At 34.1% G+C, this 16,195-nt stretch overlaps 4 protein-coding genes across 6 annotated transcripts; 2 read left to right on the top strand and 2 right to left on the bottom strand.

Moving 5' to 3' along the window:
• The first annotated feature begins 281 nt into the window (after window positions 1-281).
• LOC106140120 (uncharacterized) lies at window positions 282-3,395 on the top strand. Its single transcript, XM_013341651.2, has 5 exons — window positions 282-466; window positions 830-1,587; window positions 1,885-2,073; window positions 2,852-2,960; window positions 3,282-3,395. The coding sequence occupies exons 1-5, from the start codon at window positions 329-331 to the stop codon at window positions 3,393-3,395; spliced, it is 1,308 nt and encodes a 435-aa protein (XP_013197105.2). The 5' UTR covers window positions 282-328.
• Window positions 3,396-3,479: 84 nt separating this feature from the next.
• LOC106140101 (cyclin-dependent kinase 10) lies at window positions 3,480-8,009 on the bottom strand. Its single transcript, XM_013341632.2, has 8 exons — window positions 7,827-8,009; window positions 7,632-7,747; window positions 6,964-7,036; window positions 6,007-6,181; window positions 5,368-5,570; window positions 4,894-5,121; window positions 4,232-4,450; window positions 3,480-3,734 (listed from the first exon to the last, which is right to left on the bottom strand). Exons 1-8 carry the CDS (start codon window positions 7,834-7,836, stop codon window positions 3,547-3,549), a joined length of 1,212 nt encoding a protein of 403 aa, XP_013197086.1. The 5' UTR covers window positions 7,837-8,009; the 3' UTR covers window positions 3,480-3,546.
• A 176-nt stretch (window positions 8,010-8,185) lies between these two features.
• LOC106140169 (methionine aminopeptidase 1D, mitochondrial) lies at window positions 8,186-11,331 on the top strand. Of its 3 annotated transcripts, XM_013341727.2 has the most exons (7): window positions 8,186-8,409; window positions 8,500-8,626; window positions 8,937-9,150; window positions 9,292-9,483; window positions 9,795-9,902; window positions 10,228-10,381; window positions 10,811-11,331. In XM_013341727.2, the coding sequence occupies exons 2-7, from the start codon at window positions 8,580-8,582 to the stop codon at window positions 10,999-11,001; spliced, it is 906 nt and encodes a 301-aa protein (XP_013197181.2). In that variant the 5' UTR covers window positions 8,186-8,409; window positions 8,500-8,579; the 3' UTR covers window positions 11,002-11,331. The 3 variants fall into 3 exon arrangements, with proteins under 3 accessions (XP_013197181.2, XP_013197182.1, XP_013197180.2); XM_013341728.2 differs by lacking the exon at window positions 8,500-8,626; XM_013341726.2 differs by having other exon boundaries at window positions 8,186-8,626.
• LOC106140171 (protein N-terminal glutamine amidohydrolase) lies at window positions 11,324-16,188 on the bottom strand. Its single transcript, XM_013341729.2, has 5 exons — window positions 15,983-16,188; window positions 15,748-15,901; window positions 15,480-15,628; window positions 15,234-15,358; window positions 11,324-13,840 (listed from the first exon to the last, which is right to left on the bottom strand). Exons 1-5 carry the CDS (start codon window positions 16,096-16,098, stop codon window positions 13,731-13,733), a joined length of 654 nt encoding a protein of 217 aa, XP_013197183.1. The 5' UTR covers window positions 16,099-16,188; the 3' UTR covers window positions 11,324-13,730.
• Between the last annotated feature and the right edge of the window lie 7 nt (window positions 16,189-16,195).

Genomic DNA, 16,195 nt, shown 5'->3' with positions numbered 1-16,195 from the left:
GTACCGTATCACGGCCAGACGCATACTAAAGTCATTTAGAAGGTAACGATATTTTAAATTAATGATACTGGTACCTTTTGGAATTTTAAAACAAAATATTTTAATAATGAAACTCTTGTGAAGATTTTTACAATGTTTTTTCCATAAATCCTGGTAGTTGTCTGATATAAAAAATAAACAAACGATCAATTCGCCTGTCACATTCAACCAAAAATAACAGATCGATTTAAATAGTCAAGAATGTAGTCATTTACAAATTAAATCATTTAAGTACAATCAACATTGCAATTTTATCGTAACAGGCATTATACCTATTAAAATCAACAGTATGGATGACTTTTCAAGTTTGGAGAAAAACATAGTGCGTGAATTGTCTTGTCGGTTGTGTCTGTGTACGGACGTTATAAAACTGAAGCCTATGAGTGGAGAAGTGAAGAGGAAAATCAAGAAGCTCTTTGACATTGTTGTAAGATACCTATATGTCGTAAGATATCTTTTGACAAAAACAAACATTAATCCCTGAAGACCTATCCTAGGAATAAATGAAAAGAGTTTCCCGGACCCGAAAAAGTTATCTGATAGTTATGGACATACGCCTAGGTGGGATGTAGGGCATCTATCAGTTTCGGCTGCCATTGGTTCTACAAAACTGCAAAAGGAGGGCAATGTTTAAGAAATAAAAATTTACTTTGACATACACTCACATCATACTTATGATGATTATAAGTATAAATTTCTTTATAAGTATAAAGAAATATCCGTAAAACTGTTTACCAAATTTACTTATATCATAATATAAAACTATTCAAAAATTTAAAATCTTTTTCAGATACGAACAGACGACAATCTACCCAAAGCAATATGTCATGATTGTTTACAACAAGTGGCTGCCATGCATCTTTATGCGACGAAAGTCGAGAAAACACAGAAGTTTCTTGATTTTCACAGATCAAAAACCGAAGAGAAACGACCGAGCAATGAACCACCAAAAGAAACTAAAATCACCGCAATGATGGCAGCGATGGCTGCACAAAACATGCCTGACCCAAATAAACTGGCAAAAAATCAAGCAGCTAGTGTTCCCTTATCACCTCCGGCTGATTATCAACAAGGCGACACGAAAGCTAACAAACAAACAAAGCTTACAAAAAAGAAAACTCCAGCTGATATGAAATTTTTAGAAGCTATGCCATTAGAAGAATTTGCGAATACGGAAAAAGTAGATAAGTCGTTACTCAATAGTACAACCAACGCTAATAAGCCACCAGACAAGAACGAGGATAGTAAAAAGGGTAGAAAAGAATCTGATAATCCATTAGTAAGTGACACTCTGGATCCTATAGTTCTCATAGAAGGAAAGCCGGCTAAACAAGGCCCCGCGCTTGACCGACAGATAACGCTGTTCTACAAAATGGAGTGTTGTATATGCCACGAAAAGGGTTTCCACTTTAGGTCTCTCATGAAGCACTACAAAGAACGCCATGGAGTTCCCGGTTACGTCACGTGTTGTGATAAAAAATTCCATTATTTTTACCCTAAGAAGATTATCGAACATATGGCATTCCACTTGCAGCCTAACATTTTTATGTAAGTTAAAATAAAATAACTATAATCGCATTACGCAAAACAGACAATTATAGAAGTTAACAAACTCAACTGAGTTATAGGTATTTCTCGATAGGTTTTCATCAAGGACCGGCTACTGCCTTATTTAATAAAACACATCTTCATATAGACTTCAATTGCAAATAAATATGATAACAGATGTTTTTACAATCGTATCGAATCGAAAATTAGCGTTGTATATCACGTCGCGTTGTCAAGCCATTTGTAATATAATCGTCAATATGAGCTAATGATGACCAAATATTGTTATTTCGTTAGGTGTTCCAGTTGTCATCAAAACTTCCAAACATCGCAAGAACTAAACGAGCACCAAAGTAACGGCGGTCGTTCCGAAGGCAAGATCGTCTGTCCTCGGTGCTCGGAACGATACCCCACATACCACGAGCTGGGGTGGCACGTCATCACACACCGCTCGGACAAGTCGCAATGCGATTATTGTGGAAAACTGTATGTATCATTTTCTTCTATAGTTCTGTCAGTCTAGTTCTGCATTATTATTTATACTTACATAAAATCATGATCATCCTGCCAGCGTTTGGCCCAGTTACACCTTCCCTGCGGAAAACCCAGTTATATCCGCCAATAACCAGAAGTGGAAATGTCAAATCTCTTTTCAAGCCTTTGTAAGGCCCTCTAGACTTTTAGCTGGGGGAGCATGGGTCTCGTGGCGCCTAGTATTCCACCCACTAAAATGTTGAGGGCATTATGGGATAAGCGAACTGTAGGAATCTAAAAATGAACGAACTTGATAGTCACTTTTGCGTTTCCAAACCTGTTATAGGTTCACTGTTTCACAACACACCAGAGTCGAACCGACCTCATACTAATTTTGCATTACCAACACGATATAGTCTTTCCATACCTTCCTGTAGATACGTATCGTAAGCGAACCATTTTACCGGTTCAATAAATCATCTTGTCTTAATAAGTTGCAATAAAATAAAATAGGCCGTGTGGTTCCTGGCACCAATATAAAAAAGAATAGGGCCCCATTCCATCTCTTTTCCATGGAAAAAATTAAAGGCGACTAATAGATAGGGATTATTATAAACTTTTGATTCTTCTTCTAGGCGATGGGCTAGCAACCTGTCACTACTTGAATCTCAATTCTATCATTTAGCCTAACAGCTGAACGTGGCCTTTCAGTCTTCGAAGATTATGTCTACACCGTAAGGGATATAGACGTGATTATATAAATGAATGAATGAATAAAATAAAATTGCAGGCTAAAGCATCATCACAGGAAGAAGACAATAAACCACATGGAAGACGTAATATTGTGTTCCCAATGTGTGCGAACATTGAAAAGCATAGAGAAGCAAGAGAAAGAAACGGTGGGTAACACGTCACAGAACCATTAAAATCTTATGTGAGGAATCATATTTCTCTATCCCAGAAGAATAGGCTGAGCCTACACTACATCTTTGCAATTGCCACGATCTCTGCATACTTTCATCCATATTCGTTAGTCATACAAGCTCACACCCATACATAACTGCAAAATGTCCCTAGTAGAATCCCCACAAGCATGAATGTTGGTGAAGCCCTATATTGGAACTCTTCACTATGCCTCAACCATAAATCACAAAAAAACTTATCTTTTCACTTACACATTTTTGAACGGCAGTTCATAAACATTTTTATGTTTTTCACAGAAAGAAAAAGTGAAGGCAAAGAGCATAGACGCCATTACTCTACAGAAATACCAAAAGTTCAGACAAGCCATGGGAATGGAGCTTTCAGCCGACGAAGAGGCATCCACAGATTAAAAAAAATGCAATTAACGTCCGACTAAAATGTTAAAAAACATAAGTGTACAATGAGTGAAATAAAACAAAATATTTTTAAGACAGTGTATTTTAAATCTGTACCTTACGCCTACAAAATGTAATCTTAACTCATTATCTTAATCATTTTATCTTAGTCTAACCTCCTTTTCTTGACTAGCGACCCCAGAAGGTCTGAAATGGCTGGCAGGTTGTTAGTTTGGTCATTGGCGCCAGTATTTAAGTTTGAGAGGGGAATGTTTAGTTGATTCGAAGAACTCTTTTGTTGTCCCTTCATGTTGCGGTGTTGAGGAAAACTTGGCATGAGTTTCGGATCACAAGCTGCAAAAAAAAACACTGGCTGTTTGATAATAGTCTGCAAAATTAGAAATTTGTTATCTAATTATAAATACTACTAGTTTGGAAATAAAACAATTTCCCGACATAACAAAAGAGCTACATTATGAGAAAAGATTAAAGTAAAATGTACTCGTATACTAGTTAATAAGAATGTGCTAATATCCTTCACACAAAAAATTACTTTTATCCATTGCTTTTTTGGGATATAAAGATCAGTCCAACACTTTCTCATTATGTTATGAAATATGACTAGAAATAGATTTATAAGTATTACTAGAGGCCGCCCGCGACTTCGTCCGCATGGAAACCCTATCAATCCCGCGGGAACTCTGGGATAAAAAGTAGCCTATGTGTTATTCTGGGTCTTCAGCTACCTACATACCAAATTTCATGGTAATCGGTTCAGTAGTTTTTGCGTGAAAGAGTAACAAACATCCATACAAACTTTCGCCTTTATAATAGTAGTAGGATTTACTTACGCAACGGTTGCTCCTTAAAGTACGAGCTCTGCAAGCACTCCTCCGCCGTAGCCCGCTTGTTCGGGTCGTACATGAATAAAAAGTTTAAGAGTCTTAGTCCCGCGGCCGACAGCCACGGGAATCGTTGCTTTAGATTATTGTAGGGTTGCTGTTTCAGTGTGAAGTTCTGTAACGCTGGCAACGAACTGAATTCAGGCCATATGGCGTCCGACGGCGTACCTGTGAAAGATTTTGAAGTTGTTATTTTTGAGAAGCTGCCGGAAAGTTAATACGCAATTGTGCATAATAAATATTGAATTGATATTCGCCTATTTAAAAGTGTTGCTATTACTACTTGTCCATCAATAAGGTTTAAGATTGATTTCATGAGGATAAAATAAGTTAAAAAATAAACCTGGGTTAGTGGGAGTTTTACTCGACGCGTTTGATCGAGTAACTTCTCTGGTGACTATAACATGGGCATGGACTAAGTAAGATAACAAGGAATTGTTTGCCCTGTGTTAGGCAAAAGTACAATGAGCTCCTGCTATGTTTGCTGCTCGATCTCAATGCTTTTCAGCTAGCAGCAGGTTGTTAGGCAGCAGTTCTGAGAGGATGCAAGCTCAAGGAGTGATAGGATACCCAGTGGACGTCTTAAGCCTAATATACTGGTGTGCACTCACCCAGAAGATCTACAATAAGCTCCAACTGCTCTATCTCCGTGCGACCTGGCAGCAGCGGCTTGTTGGCGAGGAGTTCTCCGAGGATGCAGCCCGCGGCCCACATGTCGAGCGCGGGCGTCTGTCGCGGCGACTGCAGCAGCAGCTCGGGCGCGCGGTACCACAGGGTCACCACGCGGGGAGTCGCGCAGCGGGCTGGGGCGCCCAGCCAACGTGCTAGGCCGAAATCAGCTAAAAAAATAAAGATACTCATTTGTTTAATGGAAAGAAAACAATGTTGATACAAGAATGTGAGAAAACTTTTTTAAATGTATGGTTCATTATCTTTTATTTTTCCTGGTCTATAAGTTAAAGAAAACTGTTGATACTGCCCATTTTCAAATAATAGAGTTTGCCTTATGCATTTTGTTAGTTAGTTATTACATGTCAGATGAAAGGCATCATAAAATATACTAAAGATTATCAAAACATACACACCTATTTTAACACATCCCTTGTCTGTGAGTAATAAATTGGACACTTTCAAGTCTCTATGTACAATAAAATTCGAGTGTAAATATTTCAGTCCCTTCAACACTTGCAGCATTAGACACTTTACTTGCGATTCAGTGAAAGGAGATGACATGTTGTCAAGCAATGATGCCAAGTCCTGCTCACAATACTCCATGGACAGGAAAATACTGTAAGGAAATTTATTTGTAAATTATTTATATATTTATTACTTTAACAAAGTAATTCGAAGTAAACTCGGTGGAGCAAAATGTTGGTAGCTAATAATTTTTGCTATAAACTTTCTTCTTCAAAAATAACTTGCATTCTGATAGCTATTAGACTAATACATCTAATGTGTAAATAAATGTGTAAATTTCTATGCAATAAATATATTACAAACAAACAAACATCTTATATGATTTGCAGTTGTCAGCACTAAAGCCGTGATGTAACATGTTTGTTAAGGGAGAAGAATATTTCAAAATTTGGAGGAGCTTATGTTGGTTAACTTGTTATATCATCCAAAAAATAACAATTTGAACTTACTGGTCTTATTAAAAAAAAGATGTAGAAGTAGATGAGAGGGACAAAAACATGATGTAGGTGAATTGCAAAACCACAAACCTTTCAAGAGACCGGCCAACAAGAACTTCTTTCAGCTGCACAATATTCTCATGCATGCAAGACATCAACACTTGGATCTCCCGAAGCCCGCTCAATGGCAACCCATCTTTTTCTACATCCATTCTCACTTTTTTAAGAGCAACAATGTTGTTACTCAGTTTGTCCTTAGCCCTGTCTGAAAAGTTGCAAAACTTATAACAATTATGCCAATAAAATGAAAATTGTGTTGTTTGTAAAAACAATGAATTTAGTGTTTCTTTTTCATTGGAATCCTGGCCAGAGTATGATGCGAAATTAACTTTCTCTGATGGGATCTTGGATGTATAATTTTATTATTGATTAAAAAATGTTGGTAAAATAATTCACATAACACAAGTCTAGAACTTACTTGAAGTTTAATTTAATTGATGTAATCTGTCCTGTATATATTTATTTATTTTTAAATATAAATATGGGTTTAGCCTTACCTATTTCAATAGGACCCTGGGGTGCATGTTTTAGCCATGACCATTAGTCATGTTTTACCTCACATTAAAAGCAATAATTAGGACTTTAATGTACATTACTCAGAAGAATGTCATTAGTACATGTCTGAGTTAAAATTTAAACCTGTGTCCTCATGAGCATCACTCATTTCAATTAGTGATGCCCATGGACACACAGGTTTAACCATCAACACTCAAAAGAATAAATGTATATGCCTGTATTTTGGAAATATATCTTCTGACTTATTCAAAAACATTGACAAGGCACTGGTTTTCTGCCTCTTTTTAACACTACAGATTACCTCTAAGATAAAATTTGATATATGACCTATGAATGTTTGTGAATAAGACCCCTGGTACAAAATAGACATAGGTTTGCTTTGTATAAAAACCATCTGTTACTATCATGAAGTAAGACCATTTTTTGGTTTATGCTATATAGGTACTCACTCAATGTCAAAAGACAACTTACATACTATGCCATATGTGCCTTCACCGATGCGGTTCAATTTTTCAAATTCTCCTACAAATCGACAACGGCCAAGCTGAAAAATGTAAGGAATTTAATAATTTTAGGCCAATAAACTTGGGCCAATAATTTTTTTTAGGCTATTTGCTAGCATTAGCAACCTGTTAGTAATTGAACCCCATTTCTGTCACATTCTGAATGTGACCTGTCAGTCTTTCCAAGACTGTTGGCTCTGTCTACCCTGTAAGGGATAAAGGGATTATTATGTATACATAGTATATGTATATTAACATGTCAATATGACTTGTTACTAGGATAAACAGAGCCAAGTCTTTAAAAGGCCGTGTTCAACTGTATGGCTTTATGATATGTAGATATGTAATTAAATGTAATGTTACATCTTGCGCCAAATAAAGATTTTTTTTCTTTCTTTTTTCTTTTCTTTTTCTATGTATACTATCACTATTATCATCTTGATGGTTGCAATCTGCTGTTGTCAGGATAACCAAACCAGCTTGGGTCATGGTTACCTACATCATGAACTGTAGTCTGTAATAAAATATATTAACTAATGCAGTGCAGGAGGTACATTAGAAGGCTACACAGAAACGTATAATCATTTGTGCACGTATTTAAACTTAGGTAAGTGTTATGAGGTTATGTTTACTCACGATATCTTTCTCCGGTATTTCCATAGTCTTTCCTGTTCTGAATGATATAAGAACGCCTTTCCTGCCCGCTGGCCCAGTTGGATCTGCGACATCCTGGCTCGACGGTTTTTCAGAATCTAAAATATAAACAATAACAAATAATAACTAAATATCCGGCGAAGTTGTAACAATTCACATGTAGAAAATGGTTCTTACTCTGTGACATTATAAATTGTTTGCTGTGAAATCAACTAATCTAAAACTATAATAATATTTGTAATGATATGAACCCAAAACAAAACTACACAACAGTAATTGAAACTCTGACTTCAATCACTATTGTTTTCTTTTTGGCTTTTGGTTGGCTCTTTTTTCTGAATTTTGACGTTTTTTTTTGTTCAGTTGCTCATACTGATTTCCTAGTTTCTTTGATGTTACATGAACGAGTTCTTTATTCTTTGGTTACAGCGCAGCGGAGCGTAGATTGGAATGGGTCAATCGGGAATTCAGAAACTAGAAATATTAAAAAAGTCATGTAATTGTCTATGATTTGAAAGGTAAGTACAGAAGACGTCAAGGCACACCTAGCAAACGAAAGCACCTTGAATAACGACTTTATTAAATAGTAACATACATTACATTTTTGTTGCGCACTGTACTGTATACTGTACATTGTAAATTAAATATTTTCAATTTGAAGTAGGTAAAACCTATTTATTTATTTTCAAGTGACGAAAAATAAGTGAATTTATGCAATAATAACATAATAGCATTTATCATGGTAGTCAAGTATTTTTAGGTGAGGATTTTTGTAAATAACAAAGCAATTACATACATTGATCTCCGTTATCATGAAAGTAATAAATAATGCTATAAATTCTACTGGCAGTTATTGGAGGAACAAAATATAAGAACACAATATTTCATAAAATACAAAATGTACAACTAAAAACATTGTTGATTTTCAAGATGAGAATTCCTAAACCCTTCAACCCTCGTCTGCAAGGACAGATTATGTAAGTTGGCTGTGTAAATTAGGCCTTAGTAGCTTAAGCATTTACAAAAGACTAAGAGTAGATTTAATTTTTCATCAATATTTATTTCTGTAGAATTCAACGCATGTAGCACAGAATTATAAATAATACCTACCTTATTTTAAGTCATGCTAGTAAGTAGTGACATTACCAGTAATTGTACAAATTGTAGGAAACTATCAAAGATTATACAAAAAAAATTAGGAAATGTAATTTTTTCCTCTTCTAGGAATCTTCTGCAGTTGGTGAGACAAAAAATGTTTTTCTTAATTGATTTAATTATACTTTTCAGCAAAAGATTTGGTGTGTATGAAAAAGTGGTCCCAGTAAAGACTACACCTAGTAGAATTGTACCAGAACATATTGAGAAGCCCTATTATGTCACCAGAAGAGAGTTCACAGTCCCAAAAATGCCTGAAATCAAAGATGTTAATCAAATAAGAGGAATGAAAAGGAGTTGCAAATTAGCTTCTAATATATTGGGACAAGTGCAAAAATATGTACAGGTAACATTTTCAAATACATTTTCATAATAACTTCCAAACCTATAATAACATTTTCTATAATAGTTGTTTAAGCTGTCATACCTATAACAAACATTGGTTACTAGATAAATAGTTGTTCAATGCACACTGTTCTAATTCCAGCCAGGAGTCACAACAGATGACATAGACAAATTGGTGCATGATTTGACCATAGAAGCTGGTGCGTATCCTTCACCGTTACACTATCAAGGTTTCCCTAAAAGTGTCTGCACATCTGTTAATAATGTAGCAGTCCATGGCATTCCAGATCTAAGGCCCTTACAAGATGGAGACATTGTAAATGTGGATATAACAGTAAGCTTCAGTTTTATCATACAAATTATGACTATACCAATCCCAAAAGTTTACTGCATCCATTGGAAATATCTATATTGTTATGGGCTATAGGTACTATTTGCTTTTCTTAACATGGGTTATTTTTCTTACAATATAATGTTGCTCTGCTCGGCTCAAGTTCCATTCAATTCTTTGCTAAAATTCAGAATTTCTGTCCTACAACTAGAGTGCTTTTTCTTTTTTATAATATAGGGGATGTGATTGCTTTTAAAATTAAAAAATATAAGATTTTCCCTTTAAAGTTAACTGAATATTACTACTTGTTGCAGGTATTTTATAAAGGATTCCATGGAGACTGCTCCAAAACTTTCCTCATTGGGTCTGTTGATGACAGAGGCTTAGAGTTAGTTGGGGTAACAGAAGAATGTTTAGAAATAGTAAGTTTTTTAGAAACTATCTAAAACTTTTAAGAATTAACTTATTTGTTTTGTGAGGGTTGAGAAGGCAGTTTTCTGTCTTTTCTCAATTTAATTGAATAATCTTTTAAAATATTAATTAAGTATATCGAATTTTTGAAGTGTATTTGCTACAAATATTCCTATTTGATGTAATTAAATATGCTTCCTGCTCCACACATCCCTTAAAAAAGGAACTTTCACTTATCAACAAAGTAAAATAAATATAGCTATAGCATGTTACCCAGCTGTAACAGGAAATCATTTTGCTCACACACATCTCAAAGAGATCTGATTTCTCCTTCAGGCAACAAGATTGTGTGCTCCAAATGTGCCATTTAGTGAAATTGGATCTCAAATATACAGACATGCAAAGAGATGCGGGCTCACTGTACTGCCGGCGTTTCTGGGGCATGGCATCGGCCAGTATTTTCATGGTCCTCCTGATATTTATCACATAAGTAAGTGTTATCATTCTACCTTTTTGCTGTATGAACCAAAAATATTAGAGCTTCACCACCAGTATCAATGCAATATAAAAAAATATGTAATCTTTCTAATTTCTTCATCTTAAGTATTTTGGGATATATAAGCTTCTAAAGTTTATAAAACCCCAACTTCACTAAGCAGTGAAAAATTGTACATAAAAAACCATTAAGAACTCCTTCCTTTTTTGAAATCGGTTAAAATTCTACCGATATTATAAATACGCATGTATTTACGGATGTACTCACGCAAACTTTACTGGACGGATTTTGATGAAATTAAGTAAATGGGTAGAATATAGCCTGGGGTAACGCATTAGGTACTTTTTATCCCGAACTTCTCAGAAATCGCTGACTCGGCGCGCCGGGTTTTTATATGTGTCTATCAAAGCAATATTTTTTCAGTTAACGACTACCCTGGATCAATGAAGCCTGGAATGACATTTACCATCGAGCCAGTACTATCTCACGGCAGTGAGAACACAGTTATATTAGAAGATGGGTGGACTGTGGTCACCGACGATGGTTCCAGGGCCGCACAAGCAGAACACACCGTTCTTATAACAGACAATGGGGCGGAAATTCTCACTAAATAAATAAATGGACATATTTCTTGCATAGGAAATAGGCAGAGCTATTGAAAAGTACCTAAAAGTAATCAGAGATCTTGCATGTTTGTTGTTATTGTTACTGTACTGTACGAGTAGAATCACATGGCTGTTAGTTATATATAAGCATTTATATAGATGGTATTCGTTAATTTGATTGAATGTTTATGAAATTATTTTTTTTATTAATGTGCAATTAATATCTAGTTATAACAATTTTGTAATATCCAAGATTTAACGTCTTATTGTTGAATAGTTAAAAGGTTTAAGTTATATGAAAATCGTGTTATGTAAAAATAAAACCAAAGACTGTGTGTGGTGTTTTTATTTTTTAGTTTGATAATCCGTAAATTATGAACTTGGTACATTGAAAGCGCAAGCATAATTATGTTATCACTCTTAGTTGTCGGTCAAAATATCGAACTTCAAAGGCGTAGAGATTGAATCTAATGAAAGTTCTCGTGATTGAGACGAAGCAGCGATAATATGAACAAATGACTGCCTATCATCTTCACAAAGCCGCGCTAGCATCGATGATACGGTTCATACGCAACAAACCTCTCGTAGAATGTCCCCTGGTCGTAAATAGATATGTGTCCTCTTTCGCAGATTGTCTCTTTTTTCGTAAAACGTCTCACCTCTCTCTCGATCCTCACTATTAAAATAACTTAAGTCGAATTAATGATTTTGTTTTGACAGTTGTTATTTATATATTAAGTCCCTGACGCTACATTATTCGAAAGAGACACTTTACGCCATGGGGCATTTTGCGAAAGAGACTTTTTACGCATGAGCGATGATACCTACTACCCAAGCTGCACAATATTGTTTACGTTAGAAAATGCGTTAAGTCTGTATAGGTAATAGAACCCTAGAAAATTCTACGTTCATGTCACTTTAACCTTGATGTACAAACTAACGAACATAATTGTATGCAGCATGGAATAGTTTCCCAACCACGAGCTAATAATAGTATAGTGAATATAGTAGAAAGGCGTAACCAATGGGACGTTAAGACACCCCCACAGAACTTCCATACACCGGGATCTATCACATACTCTTACATTTGGTCCCAAATAATATCCAGCTACGCCTCAATAGTGCTATAAGATAATAGTTTACTTAGAAGTATTATTGACTAGTTCATTACAGCATAGTGACTCATCGCAAAATCCGGTGGAACTTATTATGTTCAATCAAATGTGACATTACATGTTCAAAAGAATGACTAGATATTTATTTCTTATACAAATAAAACCCTGTAAATTATAGAATATGATATACATATGTTCTTGAATAAATTATATTTCACATACACATAGTTACATTGCTTCATGTGTTGAATAAAATTGTAAAAACATCAACATTCACATGTGTAACAAATTGCTGTTTGTGCTATGAAGCTATGTAGGTACCTTATATTGAGGAATTTATGTATGTTATTCATAGTTAATAAAACTTTGAAATATAATAAAAAAATTAAATAACGATTACTTAACTCTTATTAACTTTAGTAAAGGTATTCTTAGTAACCAAGCTATTTTCGCAACATTTTTAAATAAACGTTAATATTACGTGACTTGTGTGAACAACAATTATGTTGGTTGTTGCATTCAATGCCACTCCTGGCGAGCATGTAAGTAATTAGCCTATTGATTTACTTTTTGATAGTTTCAGAACATAATGAGCTCTGAGGTTAACAATAAATTAGACCAAATTAACAATACCTATTAAATTAACAAGAAATCTTAAGACTATCAATATTAACTTCTTGTCTTATTTGTCATAAGCCCAAACATGCTTTTATAATATCTAAACCATTATTGTATAAATCTACTAAGGGTGCTAGGGAAGGTTAAAAAGAGTGTATAAAAGTTGTTACAAAATTATGAAATAGATTTAACAACATACAAAAGCTACCTCGCGATCATTTCATCTATAATAATATTACTTAAATATTAATTGAATCATTCAAGACAACATACATATAAATCTTAAACAAGGAACTTCTCAAAGTGAGACAAATGGTACATTAGTACTTATTTAATATTTCTGTCACAAAAAATGACGAAACAAATTGAGGTTATTGAAAATGGTACAAACTACACAAGAGATCGTATAAAATTGAATTTTAAGCACTTGCCTCGTCTTAATACTTATTCATAGACATTCAACTATCTAAAACTGGCCATTAGCTAAATTTAGAAGGGAAAGTACATATTTATATGATTTTAACGTTATACATACTTATTGTTATTATCTTAAAGGATTAGAGACAATGACAATTGAACATTTCTATGCAGTAATGATTTCGTAATTAGTAAATGATATAAATCACTATTTAATGTCATTAAAATAATATCTTGATTGTTTCTGCACAGAAATAGGTTCAATATATCATAGTGAAAATTTGCAAATTCTGTGCTAAACCAATCGTGACTGTAATTGCAAAGATAAGAATCACTGTGCTTTGGAATAATTGAGAAATTGAGATATTAGGTGGGAAGAGATTGTCTTTTTTTTATTTTTAACATATTAAAAGTGAAGGTAATTAAAAATTCTAAGATAGATAAAACTGTGAGATAATAAACAAATAAAATAATCACATAACTAATATAAAATAACAAGGATTATTAAAACATAATCATTAAAAACCATAAACCGATAGATTTGTGATGTTAAAATAATATTTGACTAGCTAACTTAACTTATTTGTACTACTTATTTATTTTGTAGAACCGTTGTACAAAGTCGGTTAGATTGAACACCTGGCCTGGGCCCGTCCCAAAGTCCATGTTGATGTATTCATCTAGGTTGTGAATTGTAGCTGAAACCAGGAGATGATTATTATTATTCTTTTATTATTTAATAAATAATGAACAGGAGCATACAGACAACCTAGGCATGGTATGAAAAATTTACTAACACTATCTACCTATGAAAACAAATCAAGAGACTGTATTCTGATGCATCTAACAGTTGAATGTTCTTTTATATGTATTAATGTAAGTTAATGTATATTTTATTTTTGTGTTTTATTATTAATGAATTGAGAACACATCTTCATACTTTTTATGTGTGCTGCCTCTTTGATTATGGATTTAATTTTTTATTTTGGTTGACTAAAAGTAATCACAATAGGCTATTTGACAAAGTTCTAAAAACTATCTTAGGGTATTTATTTGTTTATAAGGAGCCCTACAAAAATACTTTTCTGCCTTTATTACAACTATTTTATTAAAAAATCGAAAAAGAAAATGAAATATTCAAATATACCGCCAAAACGCGACTTTTAGCAATATGGCGGCCATGGCATGCAGTGACGTAAATTTCGTGTAAATATCATACAAAGCTTGTTGGTGTTTCGAAAAGTTTTGATTTTCTCTTGTTTTATTTAACTTGTGCCACGTCATATGTGTGAAAATTATTAAAATGAGTTCCTATAAATGTTGTGCAGTGCCTCAATGCACTAATACAACAATAAAATCTCCTACGAAACTGTTTTTTTCTATGCCGATGGATTTGAATATTCGCAAGAAGTGGTTTCAGATCATGATCTAAAATCAGTGGTTACCAAGATATACTTACATTGATGTTTTAACATTCCTCAGTTCGTATCTCAGCATAGAAATCTGGATTGTCTTTGAAGAAGACAATCCAGATTTCTTCTTCCAACCATTATTGCGTCCACTTTTGGTAGGTTTCGACTGTCAGCTTTCGCGGGATTGGTTTCCATTATTAAATACCTATGTTATCTGAGTAATCCTGAGCGATCAAACACTTATAAAATCTTGAAAAATAATAGCGAACACTAAGGAACGGTACGATCCACAGTCTGTTTATGGATAATTGACGTCATAATAGAATTAGCCAATCACGTTCGTTTTTAGTCACGTGACAGCTGCATATAAAAACCTAATTTTCTGAGACGGATTTTGTTTAAATAATGCAATATTTTTATCTCGCGTTATTACAAATCGCTCCAAAAAAATTATATTAAGACTGATGACATAAAAGAAATGTATATTCTTAATACAGTCAAATAGCCTATTGGGATCAGTCCAACATTGTACATATACTTTAAAATCCAATGACTGTTTTGTAATTTGTTGTTGAATTAACAGTTTGTTTGCAAAAAAAAAACAAAAGGCAAAGTTGTAAATAAGAAATTAATGGTTCATTCTGCCTTTGATTTCTTTGATGATTAGGATAATACTTACTTGAAGTACAAATGGCAGGATATGAAGGAGGTGGTTTGATCCATGTGCCATCAGGCCGTTTCATATGACGACGATCTGAAGCAAAATGCTGCAGAAATTGCTTAGCAGGCACAACACGAAAAAATCTAAAACAAAATTCAGATTATTGAAACAGTGAAAATAAGTTTTGGAATGAGCTTTGATGTATATAAAATTTTGACAGGACTATGTAAATGGTATAAGATGTTAAAAAAATAAGAATATTACCTGTGAAAATCAGATTTTAACACTTGGTCCGTACGAAATGTTTCTGTGACATATTTATGGAAGAAAGTGGGAAAAGGCAATTCAGAGTCCAAGTCATAGACAAGGCATGTCTTGCAATCCCAAGAGTAGAGAAATATCACATGATAGTCCTAAAAGTAAAAAATAATTTTAAGTAAGGAGAAACATACAAATAAAACACTATTATTTCCATGTACTCCAAATCGTAAAATATAATGCTAGCATAGCGTGACATTGTTGCAGTACACACCCAAATGACTAGACGATCTTCCTCACGCCCAGCCCTTTGTTTCCACAGAGGCACTGTACGGCAAGGATTCGATATGAAAACCACATAGCACCTATCCAGTTCCTCGGGAATCCTTATAGAGGCATCCTGACACAGTTTCCAGACATTTTCTTCACTGTAAAAGCAAAAACTCATAACAAAACAACAAACATTGAAATATTTTTAATAAATACAATCTGTATCAATTTTTTATTACCAATAACAAGACACGTGTGAACATTCTTCTCGCTTAGGAAATAATGGTTTGAGTGATTTATCGTTCTTTTTATTATTTTCATTGCTATTCAATTGAAATTTTGCATTGAGCGACATTTTGACAGAATGTTGTTTGACTCAATTTGACTTGTGTTGTGATGGTTCTTTCTTCTTTTCTTGTTTCGTTTTGTATTGTGTTGTGATTATGATGTAC

Source organism: Amyelois transitella, chromosome 3 (assembly GCF_032362555.1).
Source record: "Amyelois transitella isolate CPQ chromosome 3, ilAmyTran1.1, whole genome shotgun sequence".
Lineage (NCBI taxonomy): Eukaryota > Metazoa > Arthropoda > Insecta > Lepidoptera > Pyralidae > Amyelois > Amyelois transitella.
The sequence above is the reverse complement of the archived record's forward strand: the minus strand, read 5'-3'. Positions and strand labels throughout refer to the sequence as shown.

Coding starts and splice junctions, on each gene's coding strand:
- LOC106140169 (XM_013341727.2), top strand. CDS start 8,580: ATGAGAATTCCTAAACCCTTCAACCCTCGTCTGCAAGGACAGATTAT. Junction 8,627..8,936: donor CGTCTGCAAGGACAGATTAT/GTAAGTTGGCTG, acceptor TATACTTTTCAG/CAAAAGATTTGGTGTGTATG. Junction 9,151..9,291: donor AAGTGCAAAAATATGTACAG/GTAACATTTTCA, acceptor TTCTAATTCCAG/CCAGGAGTCACAACAGATGA.
- LOC106140171 (XM_013341729.2), bottom strand. CDS start 16,098: ATGTCGCTCAATGCAAAATTTCAATTGAATAGCAATGAAAATAATAAA. Junction 15,902..15,982: donor TCACACGTGTCTTGTTATTG/GTAATAAAAAAT, acceptor TTGCTTTTACAG/TGAAGAAAATGTCTGGAAAC. Junction 15,629..15,747: donor AAGATCGTCTAGTCATTTGG/GTGTGTACTGCA, acceptor TTTTACTTTTAG/GACTATCATGTGATATTTCT.
- LOC106140101 (XM_013341632.2), bottom strand. Junction 6,182..6,963: donor AGGCACATATGGCATAGTAT/GTAAGTTGTCTT, acceptor GCAACTTTTCAG/ACAGGGCTAAGGACAAACTG. Junction 3,735..4,231: donor CTTTAAGGAGCAACCGTTGC/GTAAGTAAATCC, acceptor TTTTTTTTGCAG/CTTGTGATCCGAAACTCATG.
- LOC106140120 (XM_013341651.2), top strand. CDS start 329: ATGGATGACTTTTCAAGTTTGGAGAAAAACATAGTGCGTGAATTGTCT. Junction 467..829: donor AGAAGCTCTTTGACATTGTT/GTAAGATACCTA, acceptor AATCTTTTTCAG/ATACGAACAGACGACAATCT. Junction 2,074..2,851: donor TGCGATTATTGTGGAAAACT/GTATGTATCATT, acceptor ATAAAATTGCAG/GCTAAAGCATCATCACAGGA.